The sequence below is a fragment of the Hyaena hyaena genome, unplaced genomic scaffold, assembly GCF_003009895.1.
Source record: "Hyaena hyaena isolate Hyena2069 unplaced genomic scaffold, ASM300989v1 scaffold_689, whole genome shotgun sequence".
Classification (NCBI taxonomy): Eukaryota; Metazoa; Chordata; class Mammalia; order Carnivora; family Hyaenidae; genus Hyaena; species Hyaena hyaena.
The window spans coordinates 838,575-863,409 of record NW_024081322.1 but is presented as its reverse complement, the minus strand read 5'-3'; the positions used below and the strand labels follow the sequence as shown (position 1 = coordinate 863,409).

The following is a 24,835-nucleotide window of genomic DNA, read 5'->3' as shown; positions in this document are numbered from 1 at the left end:
GTTTCTTTGGTCCTTGTATTAAATGCATTTCTTACTGCAGGCTGTAGTTAGAAAAGTTTGAACACCACTGATACAATGCTCACTCGATTACTTTTTTCTCTCTCCTACTTTTTTTCTCCCCAATGAGTTTACATCCCTCTCCCTGTGTAATTCACACCCTGCCCTTTCTTTCAATATTTCTTGCGGTTTGCTGGTGGTTTACAGCAAGACATTTCTTTTCTCATTTGTTTTGCCTCTTTGGGAGGCATCATGATGTGGAGAAAAGGGAAGGGACTATGCTTTATCTGAATTCTATTTCATAAATGGCTTGTGGCCTTCTTCAAATTATTTACTGTTTCTCTGGCTCAGTTTCTTTGTCTGAAAAATGACACCACAACTAACAACCTCATGCAGTTGTTGTAAGAATCGGGAGATAGTGTATGTATTGTATGTATACCATGCCTAGATGTGTAACTGGCACGGAACAGAGGCCTGATGATAGCTATTATCTTAGTAAGGACCTTCCGACCATTTCTGGTATTCCCCTCACCTTCTGCCAGGCCTATTCCTTATTCTGTGCTAATTCTATTATAGCCTATACAAGATTAGGCCTGAGATGATTACATGCAACACCCTCAGCTACGGCAGTGAGAAATGGTTAATGACATTACACAGGAAGTATCATGGTGCCAAACAGATGGAGATCACATTTAATTTTAATCTACAAAAGAAAAATTCTTCTTCCCCAAAAAAGAGCTTAAAAATCTCCCTCCCATTGCCAAGGTAGACAGAAAAACACCCCTCTCTGAACAGAACACAGCTTCTAGAAATGCAAACCATTCAGCTAAAAGGACTGAAGCTGTAGATCCCCCAGAACCTGAAAGTCAAAAATGAGAACGCTCAGTGATTGCCAACAGGGGCAGGACTATTCTAACTTCTAGCAGGTAAGAAACTGTCAGGCAATGAAAAGATATTCAGACTGAACCACTGTCCAATTAAGAGTTATTATCTGTTGAGCCCATTTCAAAGAGAAATTGGAGACTATATTTATTTTTTCTTCATTAAATATTAAAAATAAGCAAGGAACCACTCTATGAATTCCTATATTGCTAGCCTAGGTAGACCCCCCTACCTGATTATAAATAACTGAAATTCTGGCACCTAGATTGTTGGTTCTATTTTTGCACTATATCACAGTTTTTGTAAATTTACTCATTTTTACTTATACATGATAAGCTTCTAGCTGTACTTCACCACAACTAATTTGTCATTCATCCTACCTGTAACAGTGACCTGGTATAGAGGCTGCAGGTGAAGAGTGTTTCATTGATACCTCATTCCAGAGACTTAGTTAAAAACCTATCAACAAGTGTGGTATTCAGATATGTGGATATTCCACAAAAATTTTAATCTGAGCTTCTACAGGTCTAGAGCTTTCCAATATGGTAGCGTTGGCCATTAGTGGCTAGGAAGTACTTAAGTTTCTAGTTCAAATTGAAATGTGCTGTAAGTTGAAAGAGCATATCATATTTCTAAGACTTAGTACAAAAAAAGAAGGTGAAACATTTCATTATTACCTTTTGATATGGATTTCATATTGAAATGCTAAGAATTTGGATATATTGAAGTAAATAAAACATATTACTAAAACTATCTCACCTATTTAAAATTTCAAATTGTGGCTACTAGGGGGGCCCCTGGGTGGCTCAGTCAGTTAAGCGTCCAACTTCAGCTCAGGTCATGATCTCATAGTTAGTGAGTTTGAGCCCCATGTCCAGCTCTGTGCTGACAGCCTCAGAGCCTGGAGCCTGCTTCAGATTCTGTCTCCCTTTCCCTCTCTGTCTTTCCCCAGCTCGTGCTTTGTCTGTCTGTCTCTCAAAAATAAATAGACATTTTAAAAAGTTTAAAAAAGTTTTTTTAAATGTGGCTACTACGAAACTTTGCAGTATATATATGTGGTGTGTTATACTCCTATTGAACAGCGCTTGTCTCGAGTTGGTAAACTTGTGAAATTCTATGATACTTAAGCTGGTGGATAACTATGAATGTGGTCATTAAGATTGGGAATACTTGTTGCAATGTTTGTGAGAGAGGGCGAGGTCTTTGTGCACATAACTCACTGAAGAGTCAGACAGAAGCAGTCTAGAAGGGTCTATTCAGAAGGCCAAAATGAAACTAATTTGAGCAACCGTGTTTATGCAGGGGAAAAATTAGTGGCTTTAATGTGTGGATAAGTGACCACGCCCTGTCAATGCAATGCAATGTAATGTTCAACTTGTTACTCATCCCGGAAACCTGCCTCCCAGGTTTCTATAGCTAATTGCTCACAGTTGGATCCCTTTTAAGGTGAGATTACACTCCCTACAGGATATGTTGCACATGTTGACATCTTGAGACTTTCTAAGTTTTCACTCCACATAACACTCACTTTAGGTCATGTTATGGCTTTGAGGAAAACACTGAGTATGAAAGATGATTGTAGGCAATACTACATGATGACAAATAGAAATCCCCTGAATCTACACTAGTTCTAATCAAATAGATTCAAGAGAACTTTAAGCACAGGTTTTTAAGTCAGAGCAATCACAGACTAATAATAACCTAATGATGAGGTACAAATAAAAAATATGTTGGGACACTTGGGTGGCTCAGTCTGTTAAGCATCCGACTCTTGGTTTCAGCTCAGGTCATGATCTCATGATTCGTGAGATGGAGCCCTGCATTGGACTTTGCTCTGAACAGTGTGGAGCCTGCTTGGGATTCTCTCTCTCTCTCTCTCTCTCTCTTTCTCTCTCTCTCTCCCTGCCCCTCCCCCTCCAAATAAATAAATGAACTTAAAAAAATATGTCAAGCATAAATAGGTCTACTTCACTGAAGCATGGAAATTAGAGAGTCAGAATGGCAAACATTAATATTGTTGGCTTCACCATAAAAGAGGGCTGAGGGATCTCCTTTTGAGAGGTGTTACTCAAAAGAGGAGAGCAAGGAGGGTCAGGCCATTACAATTTAATGCCATTGAGTCATTGTTTCACATTGTTTTCCCTAGAATGTCAGTGTTCTTTAGTATAGTTTTGCGAAAGTGTTGATGCTAGCAGTATTTTCTTCTACTATGTATTAAAAATATATTAAAGAGTATACTGATTATTTAAATATAATGTGGTTGTTGTCAGTAAACTGTCTTTTAAAAATGCTATTATTTGAGGGGCACTGGGTGTCTCAGTTGGTTGAGCATCCGACTTCAGCTCAGGTCATGATCTCACCATTCATGGGTTCGAGCCCCATGTTGGGCTCTGTGCTGAGAGCCAGCTCAGAGCCTAGAGCCTGTTTTGGATTCTGTGTCTCCCTCCCTCTCTCTGACCCTCCCCAGCTCATGCTGTTGATCTCTTTCTCTCTCAGAAATAAATAAAGCATTTAAAAAATAAATAAAAATGCTGTTATTTGAGGTTTTCAGGACATTACATGTGAGATTACCAAATACATGGCTACCTGATAGTCCATACACACAGATACTTGTTGTGACTCAGTTTTTTAATCTGTAAGATGGGGATAACTATATCTATGTGACAAATTTTTGTGAGAAGTACATAAGGTAACTCGTGTAAAGAATTTAGAACAGTGTCTAGCATATCCTAAGCAGTCAATAAATGTTAGAAAAGCTGGTATGTACCTTTATTTAATGATCACTGGTCTCTGTTCATTTTCATGTTGTAATTTTAACACATATTTATGAAATGGGTCAAATGTTGACTTTTTATAACAAATAATTAATATAGTAAGTAAATCATATTTCATTATCTGATTTAATCCAATAGTACACTTTATTTTGTTAACTCCATCCTTGTTAAATTCTTTCAGCACATTATAATCGAAAAAAATATTGCTGTGGTTAGATAGCTAGGACTCAAGAAACATTCATTAAATCCATGAATGAAGTGAATGTGGGTGATGTTGCACTAGACATTGGATCATTCAGTATTTTTGTTCTGCTCTGAGTCTGTAGTAGTGGTTTACCGGTAAATGTTTAACAACTGGCTCTCAGGAAAAAGCTATGATTTTAGCATTTACATTTACCAATTTATGTCATGTAAATATTCCCACCACGGCTAATTTACAACTACCAATCTGATGTCATTGGATGCAGTGTTGGAAAGAGCATAGCATTACCTGAGAACTTATTAAAAATGCAAAATCTCAGGTCCTGCCTACCTCATATTTCCCGAAACGGAAACCCTGACGGTGGGGCCTAACAATCTGTGTTTGAACCATACCTCCAAGTGATTTTCATCCTTATCAAAGTTTTGAGAACCACTCACTGCCTTATCCCACTGCTATTGTTTCTGAAGGAGCAACAGTGCTATGTAGCTACTAACATATACGAATTAGCATGCTAACAAATGACTAACAATGTTGATGTTTTGATTCTTAAAAGCGTCTAATTATGGCCTCTGAAATGGTAACTCATATATTCCTGGAATCCTTATACCAAGCTGCTACTCTTATGGGAAGGTAGAAAGGTAATTTCATCTTGAAATATTTCCATGTTTCAGCTGCTATTCAAAGGCTCTGAGAATGGGTCATTAAGTGCTACTGGTTGTGATTTCTAGTGGCTTTGGTGGTAGAGACCATGAGCAAAATTCCTGTGCTAAAATAAATAGATGTCGTGTTGCATTAATGGATATATTAATCAAGTTGGGTTGCCTGTTGGTTTTGGAAATCACATTCATACAGCCCTAAATCTAGTTTTTGCATTCACAGTATTGGCAGAGAGTACATGTTTCCAGCATGTTCTGGGGTGGCTTTGGATTGGTGTGGCCTCTAGAGGTCAGCAGGTATAATCTTGTACCATAGGTAGGGTTACCTCCTGAGGCTGGTGTTCATCCAACTGCCAAAGTATTTCCAGCCACAGAACACGTTCTATTTTTGGACAGTTCTAATTATTCTTCCATATATTGAACTGAAATCTGCCTTCCTGTAATAGTCATCTAAACCCTGAATCTTATTTAATGATCTCTCTCTCATTGGGCAGCCTGTCAGATACAGGAAAGGATCACAACTAGCTTCTTTTGCAAATTAGGCTTCCCCATGTCTTTTGGGTGTTCTTTGTGTAATACGATATTCAGACTCTTCACCATCCTGCCTCGTGATGCTCTTCAGCATATTAATATCTTCCTTAAAAGAAGGCACTCATAACCCAAGATAATGCTACCATGTGGTCAAATCAGGACAGAGTCGGCTTGCTTGTTGAATACAGAACTCTGTGATTGTGTCAGCTTCGTTGGGCCCCGTGTTAACTTGAGTTAGTCACCCTGAGTTGGGCTCAACCTGAATTCATTGTCAGCCACAACCACCACACCAAGCAATCACACAAATGTATTACCCATTCTTGACTTGTATTGTTGATTTTTAACCCTAAGTGCAAGGTTCATATTTATTCCTGTTAAATTATAATCCTGTTGGTGTCAGCCCCTAATTCTAAAATACTTTTACAACCAAAATTGGCATCCAGTTTTACCTTCTCTCTTCCTTTTTCTCTGTCTCCCAGGCTTATGCCTTCTGCAAACCTAATAGCATGCTGTCTTTCCATTCATATCCCTGAGAAAACTGTTGAACAAAACAGAGCTAACTCCTGTTCTCCTCCCTCAATCAATTATTAAACATCAAAACTTGGAACTGGAATACACTGTCCAGGGGAAGTACCGGCTCAGTATTGACTCTCACTTGCCAACTGTATTTCAGTCTATCTTTCTGCCAAAGTGGTTTAAAAAAGGAAAATACCACAATCACTGTGAATAATTCCCAGGGAACACTTAGGATGCTTTAACAGACTTATTTGGCATATGTATCCCCATTCTTTGATGCGTGCAGAAGGAGACAGTTTAAGAACAATACAAAATAATTAAAAGCTCTAATGATAATCCTGGATTACTTCAAGTACTTAGAAAGCATTGATACTATAATGAAAACATTACCACAAATTTGTGTTTTTGCAATTTTTTGAATTGTCTTTATGTTTATGGAAAACTATTCCTCCAGTGGCTCCTTAAATTGATAAAAATCAAAACTAATTATAAAGAAAGATTTTTTAAAAATCTATTTAGCACGGAGTATTAACACTTAGAGTTTATAGGCTATGTGAAGAAACATATTCCTAAACTCTGTTTATAAGCTACATGATTATGTGAGATGTGGAGCTGAAAGCAAATAACAGCAAATCACAAATATGTGATTCCATTCATGGGATGGTCTCTGAGATGCTATCTGATCTGGCACCTTTAGACTGCCCAGAGAGGAAAGATTAGCAAATATTTTTCATTTGATACCGGTGAGGAGGAAGGGGTGGTGACTATTTCTTTTTTAACATGAATAACCCTGGCTAACCTAACATCACAGAATTTTGACATCATTTTTGACATAATGCTGATACAAAATGGCACTAAATATTTTTGTTTATTTTGAATCTCCCCCTCAAAAGCAGTATTGTGTACTGTTGTATCACTGCATCTAGGAAAGCAAATTAACTTTACACATTTGAATAGACGGTCAATGGTGCCAAGTCTGCAGTTATTACTGAGTAATCATAGCTTCCTCACAGTAACAAAAATATCATATTTACATGTTTTTAAAATGAGAAATATAAGGCAATTGGAACCCTTGCACATTGCTGGGGGGAATGTAAAATGGTGTAGCTGCTGTAGAAAATGATGTGATGATTACTCAAAAAATTAAACATAGAATTACCATATGACTGAGCAATTCCACCTCTGGATATATACCCAAAAGAAGTGAAAACAGAGACTGAAACAGGTATTTATACACCCATGTTGATAGAAGCATTATTTAAGTAGCCAAAGGGTAAAGCAACCCAAGCACCCATGGATGGATGGGTGGGTGGATGGATGGATGAATGGTTGGATAAAAGGTGTGGTATACACATATATGTTAGTCTGTGGGGCATTTGTAACAAAACACTATGGACCTAACAAACTACTGGCTTAAACAAATTTATTTCCTCACAGTTCTGGAGGCTGGAAGACCAAAACCAAGGTGACTTCAGGGTTAATTCCTAGTGAGAACTCTCTCCTTGGTTTGTAGACTGACCCCTCCTCTCTGTGTTCTAATATGAACTCAACAATCACAGAAAAACTCTCTGATGTCCCTTCATCTTCTTAGTAGAACGGCAGTTCTAGAGGATTGGAGTCCCACCCTGTGACCTTATTTTACCTTAATTATCTCCATAAAGAACTTGACTCCAAATGAGGTCACACTAGGGACTGCAACTTCAACTTGGAGTGGTGTGGATGGACAATTCAGTCCATAATAACATACAATGTAATAGTATTCAACCTTAAAAAGGAAGGATACTGTGATACAAAGCTACAACATGGATTAACCTTGAGGACATTATGCCAAGTGGAATGACCCAGTCACAAAAAGATAAACGTTATGTGATTCCACTTATGAGATTATTAAAACAGCCCAATTTATTGATACAGAAAGTAAAATGGTGGTTGCCAGGGGCTAGAGAGGGGGAAATGGAGAGTTAGTGTTTAATGGGTACAGAATTTCAATTTTGCGAGATGACAAACTGTGAAGATGGATGGTGGTGATTGCACAACAGTGTAAATGTACTTAATACTACAGGATTGTGTGTTTTTAAGTAATTTCCATTTTATGTTTTAAAGTCTTAAATCTACCATTTTATATATGTTTGTTTTACAATAATTTTTTAAAAAACAAGTAAAGCACTCTTGGATTAAACCATTCTTGTTTAGTATGTGACCCCAAGGGGCCCTCACTCTTGGTGGATCTGTTTCTCCTGAAACACATTTAAACACACACACACACACACACACACACACACACACACACGAGACCATGATGTGCCATCAGCCAATAGTCTTAATTTCTTTGTTTTATGCCTTTTTCTATATTGCCTTTTCAAATGTATAAGACAGGTATTTCATCATCTACATCTACCTTTCCATAGACTCTCATAAATTTTTGTATGGATTTTATAATAAAAATATAAAATTTTATAATTTTATAATAATTACAACTTAATTTTTTTCATGTATTGTCATCACAGTGATGGTAATCAAATTGTATACTTACTGAATTATGGGAAAATCAGTCTGGGGACTTCCAGCCCTACAAGAATGTAAATAATTTAGCAATATTGTCAGATGTTAGCTGACCATAAACTACCAGAATTGGGAAGTCCCAGATTTGTTTTGCCTGTGGTCCCTTTCCCTTCCCTCAACCAATATCTAAATCCAGGGAATTCCTGGGTCCTGGCAACATAATAAATATCTGTGGAAGAAATGGATACATATGAGACATGCATGTTATACAAAGATTCCCTTGTTGAAGAAAGGGAAAAATCCAATGTCTTATGGAAGCCAGTCATGTGTGAACATCTAAGTTGAGTGTGAATTCGATTTGAAATAGTATTACAATGTTATGAGAATAAATCTGCTTTTAAAATACAGCTAATAATTTTTCATTTATTAAGAATGTTTTTCTAGGGGCAACTATTTGGCTTAGTTGGCTAAATGTCCCGACTCTTAATTTCCACTCAGGTCATGATCTCACAGTTTGTGAGTTGGAGCCCTACGTCAGTCTCTGTGATGACAGTGCAGAGCCTGCTTGGGATTCTCTCTCTCTCTCTCTCTCTCTCTCTCTCTCTCTCTGTCACTCTGCTCCTCCCCTGCTCATGTTCTCCCTCTCAAAAATAAATAAAAATTTAAAAACATTTTAAGAATTTTTTTCAAGTGTAGCAAAGCATTTAGAAATGAAAATTTTCAATATCACTTAGTCACTTTTGTAAAGCAAAATCCAGGAACGCCGGTGTGGCGTTCTATCTTAAGAAAGGTATCTATCTTAATGTCTTTGCAAATATTGTGGTTCAAAATTTTCAAATTTTGCTAGATCCAAAGGGAAGAGAAACAGTCTATCCTATTAGAAAGAAGAGAGCCAAAACAAAGAAATTCAGGTTTTTGTAATGTTTTACATTGTAATTTCTATATATATGCAAATAGCATATATTAAAGTACTGACCAAAGATAAATACCTGGGATTGTGTGCAATTAGACTGATTAATGATTATAGCGGTTAGAAAATTCTTTACTAAATGTGCAACGTTATGTTGATGAATGAGGAGGAGGCAAAATGATAAGGGTTGGCCTGGCTCTCAGTGGTCTTATAATCTGGCCAAGAAAATAGTCTTGCACACTGAACAATTAGACCACAATTGGGTGATGCTGCCTTTTGTTAATAAAGAAATTCAGACAAGGCATGATCATCGAGAGACAGTCACAGAAAATGTGGCTTTTGAGCAAGACATGGACAGGTTAATGAAGTCAACACACACATTTGAAACAATAGAATTTGTAATTTAAAAACATGTAAGCATACAGTCAAATATGTACAAGATCTGAGGATAGGAATCTGTTAAGTTTTTCTGCTGCCTATGTCAAAGAAATGGAACGTAAAGCAAATTTCCAAAATCATTGCCAATCTCCATTAACCAGATCATTATGACATGAACAGGTTCATATAAAAACCCCCATAGTATTGTTCAAACACTGGCTATTTCTTACAGCAGATGAAACAATTAAAGCAATAAATATGGGCCAATTAGCAGAACTCTCTTTAGCCCAGTTCCGACTGCAGTGTTGACAAACTGAAGAATAACATTACCTTTCCTCCATCAGGTGTTACTTTTTCATGTTAATTATTATTGCGAAAAATGCAACAATTTAAAAAGTATAGATTTCTCCTCCTTAGTTTCCACTTTTCTAGTTAACAAAAATGAGGAGAGAATTAATTCTTTTTTTTTTTTTTTTAATTTCCTTTCCTGCTCTCTTAGGGAGGCTTTCCAGATTGTCATCCTAGTTGTGTTTTCCTACCTTGTCTTTAGTAACTCTTGTGGTTGGAACCTGGCTACATCATGCCTGCTTGTCAGTTAAAAGGCTAAAGTGGAAAGTCCTATTGTACTCTCAATTCTCATTTTTTACAGCAGCCTGACCCCCACAAGGAGACACTGGGTGAGCAGCAGCTGGGTCCCTGGAAGAAGGAGGAGTTTAAATACATTCTCTTTGAACTTGTGTGGTTCCCTGCCATTGCTTCCCATAATGCACCTGCAATACCTTTATGTTTCCATTTCTACTAAAAAGCAAATGTCTGTCTCCTCCAAAGGAGCATGAACATAAGTAACCACAACACTGGAGAGCTCGGTGGGGAGTTAAAGGGAGGAGGGGGCTTGGAGAATAGAATATAGATCGGAAGGAGCAGGTGGAAGCTCAATCTGAAATCTGTTCCTGGATGTTGCTCTCAACAGTGCTCTGTTAGCGAACAAATCATGTAAGTCATTGAGAAAGTAACGCTGGAAAAATTTTAGATGAGAGAAAGAAGGTACTGTGGAGGACTCCTCTTTCCACCCACACACAACTACTCTAGGCAAAGAACTAGAAGAGCGAACAACAATGTGATCCCTCTGCATTGTCTATTTATGCTGAGATAATTAATTACCCAGTTTAGAGATAAACCAATATCTAAAATGACTCTTTGGGTGAAATGGTCAAACCTGAAAGTTAGTGGCTATGACAGTATGATAAAAAAAAAAAATTCCTAGACTACATACTTCTCAAGGATTTGTGAATCAATTCATGCACCCCTTCCTTCTACAGATTTTTTTGAGAAGATACTCTGCCGGGCTGCCTCTGGTGTGAAGACTTTGTCTTGTCTCCCTATCCTTTGAAGCTGGAACCAGAAAGAAGATAAGTCCCAGAAGTCCTTGTCCCCCAACTGGGGCTGCCCAAATTGGCAGCATCACAAGAAAGACTGTGATATACTCATCATGGATAGTCAATCCACTGCCACCAGGTCAGTAGAGTAATTCAGACAGACTATCTAGGCTATCTACTGGTAGTGTGATCACCACTGGACATCTACCTAATGGAATCTGTGAAACAGCCTGAACCTTCTCATGGTATCCTGACTGCAAGGGAGAAAGTTAATAATGGCCTACATATGAGGGAACTCTTGCTTAGTACCCTGACATCATAAACACTTCCCCTACTTGCATTGTGCAGAATTCAAATGATGAGTTCTATCTGAACTAAAGTAGATGTGATGTGGTTGGGGAAGTTGGCCAGAATTTTAGCACTGAAAATTCAGTGTTCCGGGAAACCCCTCATCTGGGGGTAAATTAGGACAATGGGTCATCCTAGGACAGAATGCTGGTGTGGCCAGAACAAGGTGGTCTCCATCCGGACAACAGGAGAAACTAAAGCCAGAGAAAAGATAAAGGAAATGTACAAGGAGGTGGCACCAGCCAGCTGGCCTGCAGGATTTGCTGGCTGGAGGTAGGCAGACAGTAAATTAGCTCTGTACTGGGGCTGAATTTCAAAGCCCTAATCAAGATTCCCTAAATATCCTTTGGTAGCTGTTTAAAAAAATGTAAACAAAGACCAACTAGGGTTTGTGATTATCTATGCGTAGCTTTTTTGTTCCTCATTCTTCTTTATCTCTGTAATTGTAGAAGAGAAAAAAAATAAGGAGAGATTGGGGGAGGGAGGAGACACAGAGGTTAAAGGTATATCAGTAATTTGGTGAAGGTAGGAGATTACAGAAGATCAAATCCTTGTGACCCTTTTTGATGCCATAACTATTATGGCAGAAGTTGTCTTTGAAACTGACTTATGTTAGAGTCGCCAGCTCAAAATCTTATCTACTTCATTGTGACTAGTTAAGATCTGAAAAGGTGGGTGACAGGAAATTGAAGTATCCCTGACCTTGGAAGCTCTGTATTTGGACCAGGTGGGGTGGGATGTCATTTCCTTTCCACTTATCTGTGCAGTGACATTATCCCACTTGCTATGACTCTCTGCTTTAATAGACGGTCCTGACTTTTTGTACAATACGTAATTTTCCTTTGGGCACAACCTCAGCTCCAAATGTAGGTTTTCAGCTTCAAAACATTTTAAACTGAGGCACTCTGTCATTATTTTAGGTGATTCACAGTAGTGAAGTAAACATTTACTGTACAGTTTTTGTCTGTTACATCATCACACAAAAATGGCTGGACACACTCCCATCCAAATTTGGAGATAATGTTTGAGACAGTCTGATATTTTTTAAGACACAGAGAGAGAGAGAGAGAGAGTGAGTTCCTGCAAGTGGGGGAGGGGCAGAGGGCGAGGGAGAGAGAATCTTAGGCAGGCTCCACACCCAGCATGGAGCTGGAAGCATGACTCCATCTCACCATCATGAGATCTCATCAGATCATGATCTGAGCCTCAGACACTTAACAAATTAAGTCACCCAGGGGCCCCCAAGAGACAGTCTGATTTAAAATAAAGGTTGGATATTGCAAATAAATGTCACAATTTTCCAAAGTAATCTTTCAAGCCATTAAAATTGTGACTGCCAATTGGAGAAAGCCATTTCAAGATGCCGTGGGCCCAAAAGACTGTGATCCTCATACCCAAATTCATGAAGTCTAAGGCTTTCAATTCCCCACATTGATCGTGAATGAGCTGCTTTTCCATGCTGCTGCTTGTGCCTCAGAGCATTCTGGGTGAGTAGCAGCGGGACATTATTTATTAAGCAATGATTAATGAGGTTTTTGACTAATATATAGACTAATGTAAATAACTCCCTACTTTATAGTCCTTACACACAGCTATCCATACATATAGACAATATTTCCAGAGCATTCCCCCTTAAGAAGCAGAGGTAGAATTATCATAGTAGTGGGGATTTATTGCAAGCTCATTTCAATCTTTATCTTCTGGGTGATTATATGCCAAGGTTAAGGACAGTGTCATTTATTTTGGGGGCCCATTTCAAGGGAGTCTAAGAAACCTTGTTTGAGGAAAAAAAATATTCCTGAGACCTAGAATTGATAGGTTTTTGTTGTTGTTGTTGTTTTGTTTTGTTTAAGCCCTGCCGACAAGAGGAGCCAACATTCTGCAGGGCACTTCCGCATGTCCAAGGGTGCACGTGTGAGCCAGTGTGTGCACATGGGCACATGCACACCCTATGAGGGGCAGTGATGGAGGATGGGAGTGTGGACTAGCACTGGGTCCTATGGTCTAAGTGGCTACACAGTCCTCAGAAGAGGAAATGAATGAGATTTACCACATCAGTTCCTAGGACTATAGAATCATATGTTTGTTTTTTGTTTTTGTTTTTTAATCTTCTTCATTTAGCTCACATGACTAGCATGTCTACTTTGTTCTGTTTCCATTTTGTGCAAAGAGGGTGGTGATAGCTGTTTAGCTTGTAGACTGAAGTTTGAAAGAGTCTGGAAATCCCTAAAATAAAGAAATGTGGGAGGTATTATTTCCTTGCTAAGAACAAAGAATTTATGTAACCCGGTTGCTATCAGTATTTATTCACTAATCTTCCCTTAATTTCAGATAGCTTTGTTTACATAAGTTTTGAATACTTAGATTCATGATTACCCTGTCATCCATGCCATAATTCACTGGGCTGGAAAACATAGTTTGTTCTTATATAATCACTTACGGATGCTATAAGTCACACTGACTCAAATTATATAAATGTCCCCATCCTTTTATTTTGTTAATTGTGGACTTTTAAATTACGTGTAAAAATCAGTGGTTGTGAGTTAAGATCAGCCAGCTTCTGATCTTCTTCTGACTAAAGGTAAGGTAGACCTTACGGAGGAATAGAATTGGAGCATATGCGAGCTTCCAAGGGCAGAATACGAAACAGGTTAATCATCCTAGAGTCTACGGTGTTTCCCAGTCACATGGGCCACATGTATCACAGACTCGTGGTGTGCTTGTTTAACATGCAGGGCCCCAGAAACACTCAGAATTTGGGGTAGTCTGCATTGTTAAAGTCTCCATAAGTGGCTCTTAAGCATATTACATCCTGAGAATCAGCGCCCTAAATTTGGGATTGCGGTTAGCTAAATATTACTGGCGGTAGAATGTGACAAAGAACCCAGAAACTGGATTTAACTCACCTTTCAGGACACGCTGTGTCTCTTTTTCTCTCAGCAGCTGCCTCCCTCCCCTACTTTGGCATGTGTAAATTTTGATCATTGTTTAGCACACTTGGGAGGGACTGCACTAGATGTTATGGCGACTTAGGGTTCCTAGCTCTGCCCTCAGGTTCCCCAACCTCTACTCCCAAGGCAATTCACTTGACTGTCAAGAATGAGGCTTAGAAGTAAACTCAGTCTCCCTTTCCTCCATCAGAAGAATTTCCTGAGGCTGTTCCAGGTCCTCTACACACAGAGAAACACAGTCATGCTCACACTCTGCTTGGAGATGAAGTAATAGGACTCCTCATGATGTCTGACTAGTTCAACAGAAGGAGAGCAGTCAGTGTGCTCACTTCCTCCCCTCAAATGATCCCTTGTGGTCCCTTTTGACAAACAGACTACAGGAAATCCCTTTTTGGTAGAAGCTGTCCTTGAAACTTCCTTATGTTGGAGTCACTTGCTCAAAGTTTTATGTACTCAATTGTGTCTAGTTGAGATGTGAGGAATTCAGGTCCCAGGGAATTGAGTTTCCATCCCTGACCTTGGACCCTCTCCTTCAATTCTACCCCTCCTGCAATTGTGTAGTTTTTCAGAAATTGTTTCCTTATTTTAGAAAGCTCTGCCCCAAATAAATGATTTGACCAAACAAATGATTTAAGGTCTCTTTCAGTCCTGTTATTCTTAAAGGCGTGGATAATCTTCTATCTGCCTCAGACATTCCACTAGAGTGTATTTTTCTAAAAGATGATGTCTGTGGTCAAAGGGGCCTTTTAATTGGCGCTTAGAAAGGGTCTACCTTTTTGGAGATAATTGCTGGCAACTGGGGTTAGCAAGACAGTGAGGCACTTTATCCTTTATCACTTGCTGTGAATGAAATGGACTAGGATTGCACACAGCAGGTGTCAGGGTAAAATGCTTCCTTGCTGGATTTCAGCATGCATTACCCCTCCCCTTGCAGAAGAGGGAGGAAGGAAAGAGAAGCAGACTCCAGCTAAACAGGCAAAAGGGGTTGCCTGTAGGAAAAGACGATCCGCCCAGAGCACCCTAAGATCTCTCTACCCTTCCTGACTATATAGAATGACATATAGTTTTCACCAACCAAGATTACACAAATTAATGAGGTTTCTATGTAGTATTCCAAAATTTGCCATTCCACCATAACATCTTTTTAACAGAACTTATTTTCTTTAGTACGATTTAGACCAGATTTATAGGGAAATCCAAAAAGCCAATTGTTAGCAGGTTAAAAAAATATATTTTGTCAGGGCTCTTATTCTTAGCATCATAAATAACTTCATCTTCTGGTCCTGGTAGCCAGCAGTTTTCTTACATTGCTCGTGATCTTTATCAGCAGACAGTAGTAACACATACATGGAGCTTACCACATGCTAGGCACTGTTCTCACTACTCGATGTGCATTAACTCACTTAAAACTCTCGGCAATCCCACAGAATAGATATTATTGCCCTCATACAGATGGTATAACCGAGGCACAGAGTGGTGAATGCATTGCCCAGGGTACAACAGTAAGTAAGTGGTAGAGCCAGAAATGTTTAGTTACTCAAAGTGTGGTTCCTGGCCCAGCAGCATGGGCCTTACCTGAGAGCTGGATAGAAATGCCCAACATAGAACTTCGGAATCAGAACCTACATTTTCACAAGACTCTCCAGGTGATTCATATGTGCATTAAAATTTTAAAACCACTGGCTTAGATAATCTTAAATTATTTCTCTATACATCCATTACAAACCTACTTATGGCTTCAGACTTTGGGAAATATGGCCTCAGACTTTGGGAAATAGAGTGTCCCTAGCTGGCTTATGAAAAAATGAGATTTTGGAGGGATTTTTGTGTCCACTCCCTAGTTCCTCTCTCCTCTACTTACCTTCTCAAGAAAAAAAGAGTTTTCATTTTTCATAGTTTCTTAAGGAAAAAAAAAAGTTTTAAAAGTTAATCAAATTTATGTTATATGAAGGCCACTTTCATTTCATTAAATCATCATAACAAACTGTTGGAAATAGGTACAATTATCCACAAAATGAGGTTAAGAGGAAAAGCCATGATTGACACCTCAGTTTGCTACAGTCTTTGCCTCTTGAAGCAAGAACATCATGTTTATCCATTTCCTAGTAAGTAGCTTGGTGCCCGGCTGACAGTGAAACATCAGCTAAGCTTTAACAGAAAAATTCACTTTTTTCAAACCCTGATCCAACAACAAAAAACTTTTCTTGCTTCATCCTGAGCATTTGTCTCTGATTTAAAGCAATGATAATAATGTAACCTACAAAGGATCAACTTTGGAAAATTAAATGAAAGCCCAGAAACGCAAATAAATCCTTCTCCTTCCGATCTTGGTTCATATAATAAAAGTGTTTGTTGCTCTTGGAAAAAAAAAACCAAAACACCAAAACAACAAACCAAAAAACCCCCAGAATATGAGGCAAAGCTTGTCCAGCTTTTTAAAGTGATAACAGTCACTGATGTTTTTTGGTTTTGGTTTTGGTTTTGTCGGTGAATTACCTCAGTGATGATTTAGATGACCAACAACTTAAGCTAGGATCGATTTGGAGCTACTATCCCTTGTGGATAAATTTTGATTCAGGCAAATCATATGTTATATCTACAGAATAAAATGCAGATTAGCCAACCGAATGTGTCAGTGCCATTAAAATGTATAAGCTTTTGTCATGAATTAGTTTTCAAAATGTAAAATATTTGCTTCATGAATTATAGTGACGAGGCATCAGGTGAATTTGCAGTAGGACAATTTTATTCTTTCTTCAACTAGGAAACCACTGGCAATTCAGTGTGAAGCGTCATTTTCTATTTTTAAAGTAATTGAATTTGAGCCATAACTATTAGTGTGACAGGTTCCCAGGGCAAAAAAATGAGATGAATAAATGGGTCTGAAACCCAGGCTAATGGAGCAGTGCTTTTCAAAATTACATACACATTTATGTACTTCTCCTACCACTTATAGTTTCATTCATCATATTGGGTTTTGACCATTTCTTTGAAAGTATTTCCAATTCTAATATATTTCTAGCAGAAGTCCCATGCTGTGATCACTCCTTTATATGATGGGAATCTACAATATTCCTGGTTTACAGGAGCAGATTTTCTAGTAGGTATAGATGGCTGACTAAATACATTCATTTTTTATTCAGTCAGTAATCTGGATATAATGCACATAAATATGCCAAATGAATAGGGGGCAAGTAAACACTTCTATCCTTCTGATCAAGGCTCTGTGACCTTAAGCAAGTCACTTAGCTCTCTGAACCTCAGCATAACCTCTGAAAAATGATAAGTTGAATTAGATTATCTTTTATGCTGCTTTTTAAATTTAATAACCTATATTAATTATTCCATCTATCTCTTTAATTTGGACCAAGTGGGAATTCATGAAAAAGTCTGAATGAAAGAATGCATTTCTTTTCTTTTTTAAAAATTTAAAAAAATTTTAATTCCAGTATAGTTAACATACAGTGTTATATTATTTCAGGTGTACAAAACTGTGATTCAACAATTCTATCCGTTATTCAGTGCTCATTGTGATAAGTCTACTCTTAGTCCCCTTCACTTTTTCACCCATCCTCTATTCACCTCCCCTCTGGTAATCATTAGTTTGTTCTCTAGTTAAGAATCTGCTTCTTGCTTTGTCTCTTGTTTGCTTTGTTTTATTTATTAAATTCCACATATGCGTGAAATCATATATTTTTTTTTCTCTGACTGACTTCTATTTTGCTTAGCATTATATACTCTCTAGTTCCATCTATGATGTTGGGAATGGCAAGATTTCATTACTTTTTATGGCTGAGTAATATTGCTGGGGTTGTGTGTGTGTGCGTGCGTGTGTGTACCATATTTTCTTCATTCATTTATTGATGGACCTAGGCTGCTTCCATAATTTGGCTATCGTAAATAATGCTGCAATAAACATAAGGGGTACTTTTTAAACTAGTGTTTTCATATTCTTTAAGAAAATTGTAATGTGATGACTGGGTCATAGGGTAGTGCCATTTAACATTTTTGAGGAACACTTATACTATTTTCCGCAGTGGCTGCATTGGTTTGCATTCCCACCAACAGTGCACGAGCGTTCGTTTTTCTCCACATCCTCACCAACACTTCTTGTTTCCTGTGTCTCTTGTGATTTTAGCCACTCTGACATATATGAGATGATAGCTCATTGTACTTTTGATTTGCATTTCAACATGAGTAATGTTGAGCATCTTTTCATGTGTCTGTTGGCTATCTGTATGTCTTCTTTGAAGAAATGTCTGTTCATGTCTTTTGCCCACTTTTGAATGGATGACGATGATGATGATGATTTTGGTGTTGAGTTGTATATGTTTTTTATGTATTTTGGATACTAACTTTTTTTTGGATATGTCACTTGCAGATATCTTCTCCAATTTAGTCGGTTTTTTCTTTTCCTTTCTTTTCTTTTCTTTTCTTTTCTTTTCTTTTCTTTTCTTTTCTTTTCTTTTCTTTCCCTTTCCTTTCCTTTCCTTTCCTTTCCTTTTATTCCTTCCTTCCTTCCTTCCTTTCTTCTTCTTCTTCTTCTTCTTCTTCTTCTTCTTCTTCTTCTTCTTCTTCTTCTTCTTCTTCTCTGACAGAGAGAGAGAGAGAGAGAGAGAGAGAGGATGCAAGTGAGCAAGGGTCAAAGAGAGAGAATTCTATGAGGGGGGAGAGAGAGAGAGAGGGACAGAGAGAAGCAGGGTTCACCTGAAGCAGGGCTTGTGTTTTACCTGAAGTGGGGCTCATGCTCATCTGATGTGAGACTCAAACTCATGAACCCATGAACCATGAAATCATGACCTGACCTGAAGTCAGATGCTTAATGACTGAGCCACCCAGGCACCCTCAGTATGGTCTGGTGTTGTTTGTTTGTTTGTTTGTTTGTTTTTAGTTTTGTTGATTGTTTCCTTTGATTGTGGAGAAGTTTGTTATTTTGATGTAGTTCTAACAGTTTATTTTGCTTTTGTTTCTCTTGTCTCAGAAGACATAGCTAGAAAAATGTTGCTATGGCTGATGTCAGAGAAATTATTGCCTGTGTCTCTTTTATGATTTTTATGGTTTCGTGTCCTTAATCCATTTTGTGTGTGGTATAAGAATGTGGCCCAGTTTCTTTATTTTGCATGGATCTATCCAATTTTCCCAAAACCATTCATTGAAGAGACTGTCCTTTTACCACTGCACATTATTCCTTCCTTTATCAAAGATGATTTGACTATATAATCATGGGTTTATTTCTGGGCTCTCTGTTCTGTTCCATTGATCTATGTGTCTATTTTTGTGCCAGTACAATACTGTTTTGATTACTACTGTTTTATAATATATCTCGAAATCTAGGATTGTGGTACTTCCAGTTTTGTTCTTCATTTTCAAGATTGCTTTGGCTATTCACGGTCTTTTGTGTCCATACACATTTTAAGATTATTTGTTCTAGTTCTGTGACAAAAATGCCATTGGTATTTTGATAGATATTGCATCAAATCTATACCTTTCTTTGGATATGGACAGTTTAGTAATATTTGTTCTTCCATCCACAAGCATGGATTACCTTTCCATTTGTTTGTGTCATCTTCAATTTAGTATATGTGCTACCGAGGTGAGCACTCATCTTCAATTTAAAGAATATATTTTTAAATAGATGTAATTAAACTTTAAAACATCATAGGACCTAGAAATGGGCAAACTGGTTTTTTTTTTTTTTTTTGGTAAACAGATGTTTTAAAAATACATAACCATGCTCTAAAATATTTTTCAAATCTCTTCCTAATTTTGTTTGTGATATTAGTTTTCATAGTAAATTCTCTGTAATGCAAAAATCACATCTTTAAAAATCTCCTCATGATGTAATAGAACTTAACAAATTGCTAGTGAATCCTTTATGATAGAATAAGCCAGCAAACAAAATGTTTAAAAAGTATAGGTAATTAATTGGCCCTATCAGATTAAACTCACAGTTATCAAAAACATATGGATTGTTGAAAGCAAAACATTGTTTGACTTTGGGGGAATTGACTAGGAAAGAGCATTAAGCAACTTTTCAGAGTGATGAAAATGTTTACTATCTTGCTGTAAAAAGTAAATACATAGGCACAGAGTTCACTTCATAAAAGGTTATCAAGCTGAATACTGGATTAATGTACTTTATGGAGTATAGGTTGTTAAAAAACAAAATTCAATGGAGTAAATGTTAAAGATCTTATTGGCTTTGCACAATGATTCATGAACTGGGCAGCATCCAGTGTAACAGGTGGAAAGGAGCTCCAGGAACTGTACAGAATGAAAGACTTTTATAGACAGGAAAGCAAGAATGAGGAAATTCTACTAGGCAAAAGCCAATTGGTTATTACAGGGTTACTTTCTTTTAGGAGACTGCAAGCATCTATCAGGCAGATTCTCTTACTACTGCTCATCAGGCAGCTCCTAATGGGCTGGTGTAAGACTCATTTCTGAGAGGGCCTATGCTGTTTGAGCCAAGTCTCAGTTTGGTAAGGTGAGGCTTAGCATGAGTGACTCCATTTTGAGCCTGTTTTGTTTTTAACAGTTACATGTCAACCTTTTTTTAAAGTTTAAAAGTTGGACTCACTAAAATTTTTTTTCAAAAAGAATCTCTATCCCTATACATTCTAAAATCCACCTATAATGTAGGAGGTAATCTATGCTAATTATGATATTTAAAAAGAAAAGAAATGAACAGGAAAACAAAAAAAATATGGTTTAGTTTTGTGGGGTGCAGTGTCACAGAATTTTCCTCCTTTTCTACTTCTTTTACATTATTTCTCAAGGTTTTGGAATTAGATTTGTGTTTCCTTTCAATACCACACTATACTATGATGGGGATTTACATTATACTAATAGGATAACAGGATAACCTGTAATAATTTAATCAGAGTAACAGATTATAAGCTTCTAGAAGAAAAAAAAATCTTATTCATGTTCATTTTTATATCCTCCAAAGCTCATAGGCAAGTTTTTATTTTTATTTACTCATTTTTAAAAAAGATTTTGTTTTTAAGCAATCTCCACACCCCACTTGGGGCTAGAACTCACAACCCATGATCAAGAGCTGCAAGCTCCACCAACTGAACCAGCCAGGCACCCCAAATTATTTACTTTATTTATTAATTTTTTTTTTTTTTTTTTTAGTAATCTCTGTGCCCAACATGGGGCTCAAACTCATGACCCTGCGATCAAAAGTTCCATGCTTCTTTTTCTGACTAAGCCAACCAGGAACCTCTCCTGGAAAAGTTTTTAATATTGAATAGGTTTTCATTTTATATTTGTTAAATTAAATGTCAAAGCATTATGCTAAAAATTTAGTTTTGGGGCACCTAGGTGGCTCAGTCAGTTGAGTGCTTGACTCTTGATTTCAGCTCAGGTCATGATTTCTTGGATTACAAAATGGAGCCCCATCTCTGGCTCTGGGCTGACAGTATGCTGGAGCCTGCTTGGGATTCTTTCCCTTCCCCTCTCTCTGCCCCTTCTTTGCTTGGGCATGTGCTCTCTCTCCCTCTCTTTAAATATATAAACTTAAAAACATTAGTTTCAAAAAATATTTTAAAAGAAAACTATTAAAACTTGATGGAAATATGAAAGTTGATGAGTGGACAAATTAGGTAAGTAGTCAAAGTACACTAAGTAAATACACACCAAATCATCTTGTACAATAATGGAGTCATCCTTTATCTTTTACCTGCTAACTCCATTCTTTGTAAACATACCACAAGAAAATAAAAGAATGAAAAATAATTTATGCAAAAGTATTCATGTAGCTTTATTGTAACAGTGAAAATTTTGAAATTAAATATAAAATACAGGAGAATGTGAAGTTAATTCTTCTATATCAATATACTGAAATCTCTCAAAGGTGACAACTTGGGACTATGTAAATACATGATGCTAAGTATACACTGACATAAATCAGAAGAAATTTTAAGTTATCAGTGAAGAAAAACAGTTACGAGTGACAGAAATCTTAACCCAAAGTGGCTTAAGGAAAAGAGGAAATTTATTGGCTGATGTTCATTAAAAAGTTTAAGAAACACAAAAATCACCTCAAAATGGATCATTGATCTAACTGAAAACACATAAGGATAACACTTAAAAAAAAAAAAGAAAAATCTAGGTAGTCTTGGGTTTGGTGAAGAGTTTAGATACAATATCAGACATGTAATCCATGATAGGCCACCTGGATGGCTCAGTCAGTTAAGTGTCTGACTTTGGCTCAGGTCATGATATCATGGTTTGTGAGTTTGAGCCCCACGTTGAGCTCTGTGCTGACAGTTAGGAGCCAGCAGCCTGCTTTGGATTCTGAGTCTCCCTCTCTCTCTGTACCTCCCCTGCTAGTTCTCCCTCTCTCTTTCTCTCTCTCTCTCAAAAATAAACATTAAAAAAATTCCTCTGTATGAACGACTATGCTAAGAAAATGAAAAGACAAGTCACAGATTGGGAAGAAGACATTTGCCAAACACTTTTCTGATAGAGGACTTGTATCTAAACTATATACAGAACATTAAAACTCAACAATAAGAAAACAAAAAACCCAATTATAAAATAGGCCAACATGAACAGACATCTCACCAAAGAAGGTATACAGATGGCAAATAAGTACATAAACATTAGTCACTGAGGAATTTTGAATTAAAACAGCAGTGAGATGTAACTACATACCTATTAGAGTGGCTTAAAGTAAAAAACAAAACAAAACAAATAAACAAAACCAAATGCTAGCAAGAATGCCACAGGCATGCTTGCCCATTGCTGGTAAACTGGTAGAAATGCAAACGGCACAGCTGCTTTGTAAGACAGTTTGGCAGTTTCTTACAAAGCTACACACAGACTTATAATACGACTCAGCAATCATATTCCTAGGTATTTACCAAATTGACTTGAAAATGTATCCACACTTGGGCCAGCACACAAATGTTTATAGAAACTTTTTTCAGAGTTGCTAAAAACTGAAAGCAACCAAGATGTCCTTCAATAGGCAGTAGATAAATTATGAGATACCCACATGATGGAATATTTATTTCTAAAAAGAAATGAACTATCAAACCATGAAAAGCCATGAAGGAAACTTAATGCATATTGGCAAGTGAAAGAAGCCAGTCTGAGAAGGCTGCATGCTATATGATTCCAGCTCTATGACATTCAGGAAAGGGCGAAACTATAGAGACAGTGAAAAGATCAATGGTTGCTAGGAGCTCAGGGAGAGCAAAGGAAGAAATGAACAGGTGAAGTTCAAGTGATTTTTAGAGGGGTCAAACTATTCGTATGGTACTCTGATGGTGGATACACGGCCTTATGAATTTGCCAGTAGACGTTACAGCACAAAGAGCAAACTTTGATGTATACAATTTTTAAAAAAAATAATTTAAGAAGTTGGGGGATTCCAGGAAAGAATTCAGACCATGACAAAAGAGTCTAACTGAAGGGGATGGGGGGAAATGATGCTGACCTAAGTAATTTTGGAAATGACTAGTCTTTAAGTCTAAAGGCAAAAGGAACTGCAAGGAGACACTGTACTCTAGTGGATAAAGTTTGTTCTCAACAGATTACCAGTTCTGATATTTGTATACGTGTATACTGGAATAGTACAGGGATGGCAAATTGGAGAACCAGCTTTTCTATGATGGACTTTATAGAAAGGCAAAATATGCTCATGACTTCAAATTACGAAGGAAATAAGATGAAATTTAGATTATTTCTTATAGACTTGTCACAATTAGTCATACAGTATTCTATTTAATTACATGTTATTATAATTCCACCCACAAACACCATTCAAATCATTTAAAGCAAGTTGAAGGAAAATGCAAGTCAACAATTGCTCAAATATTTGTTACATTTTGCTCAAATGTTTGTTAACTAAATATGTCAAGCTTCTAAAAACACAAAAAGGTTAAATTGGTAATAATTAAAATTTGATCAAAAGTATACTTTTTGTTAACATCAAAATAGTTCCCCTTAAAGAAACATAAACTTTATGATATATGAAAGTTCCTTCGTGAAAGTTAGCTTAGATATAGTGAAAACTGGGACGTCACAGATCTGTTTATGGCAGCATGGTATTGATGCCCACACTGTATGTGAGCATTATATAAAATACAATAGAGTAGCAGCTGTATAAAATAAACATACATGATTATTTCACTCTTCCATCCATTATGTGAGTATCATATCTAAGCATCATAGAGGTGAGGGATAAAAAGCTTAGATTTCCTTGTGAAAGCATACACAAAAACTCTTTACCTGTAACAATCATCCGTTTTCCCACTGTGGAAGATATTGGCTCTCGAAATGACACGGATGCCATGGCTAAGGTCTTAACTATGCACTGGACAAAACTAAGCTTCCTCAGATCAGGCCAGTTTACTTCAGAAAGAGTCAAAGACTCTGCTGTGTCTCTGTTCTCCCTATGACATGAACTAGGTGGTTGCTAAGGACTCATTACAACAGGGAAGTATGGTGTTCCTTCTAACAAAGTTCTGTATTCCAGTTTCCAAGAAGAGATGGATACCGTTGTAACATTCCCAAGAACTGTAGCTCAAAATATCTTTTTTAAATCTGTCAATATTAAGTCAGAACAGACCTATTCAGGTCCTAGATCTAGAATAGACTTATGTCACAGATTCACAGATAACTTGGCAGGCTCAATCAAGATTTCTTTCGATATTTCCCAAAGAATGTTCTGCAGAGGGGTTATTGAAAACCAACAAAAAACAATAGGCAAAAGCCACAGATCATGATTCAATGCATTTCAGAAACACTGGCTAGATAAAATGCAGTAGAAAATTATATTAATGAATGAATAATGTA

General features: G+C 37.3%; 1 protein-coding gene across 1 annotated transcript in view; it reads right to left on the bottom strand.

Moving 5' to 3' along the window:
- CUNH4orf45 (chromosome unknown C4orf45 homolog) overlaps positions 1 to 24,433 on the bottom strand; it is a 94,157-nt gene extending 69,724 nt beyond the window's left edge. The window contains exon 1 of the mRNA XM_039217439.1: positions 24,269 to 24,433. Coding sequence (XP_039073370.1) covers positions 24,269 to 24,332 — 64 coding nt within the window. The 5' untranslated portion in view covers positions 24,333 to 24,433. The remainder of the gene's footprint in view (positions 1 to 24,268) is intronic.
- Between the last annotated feature and the right edge of the window lie 402 nt (positions 24,434 to 24,835).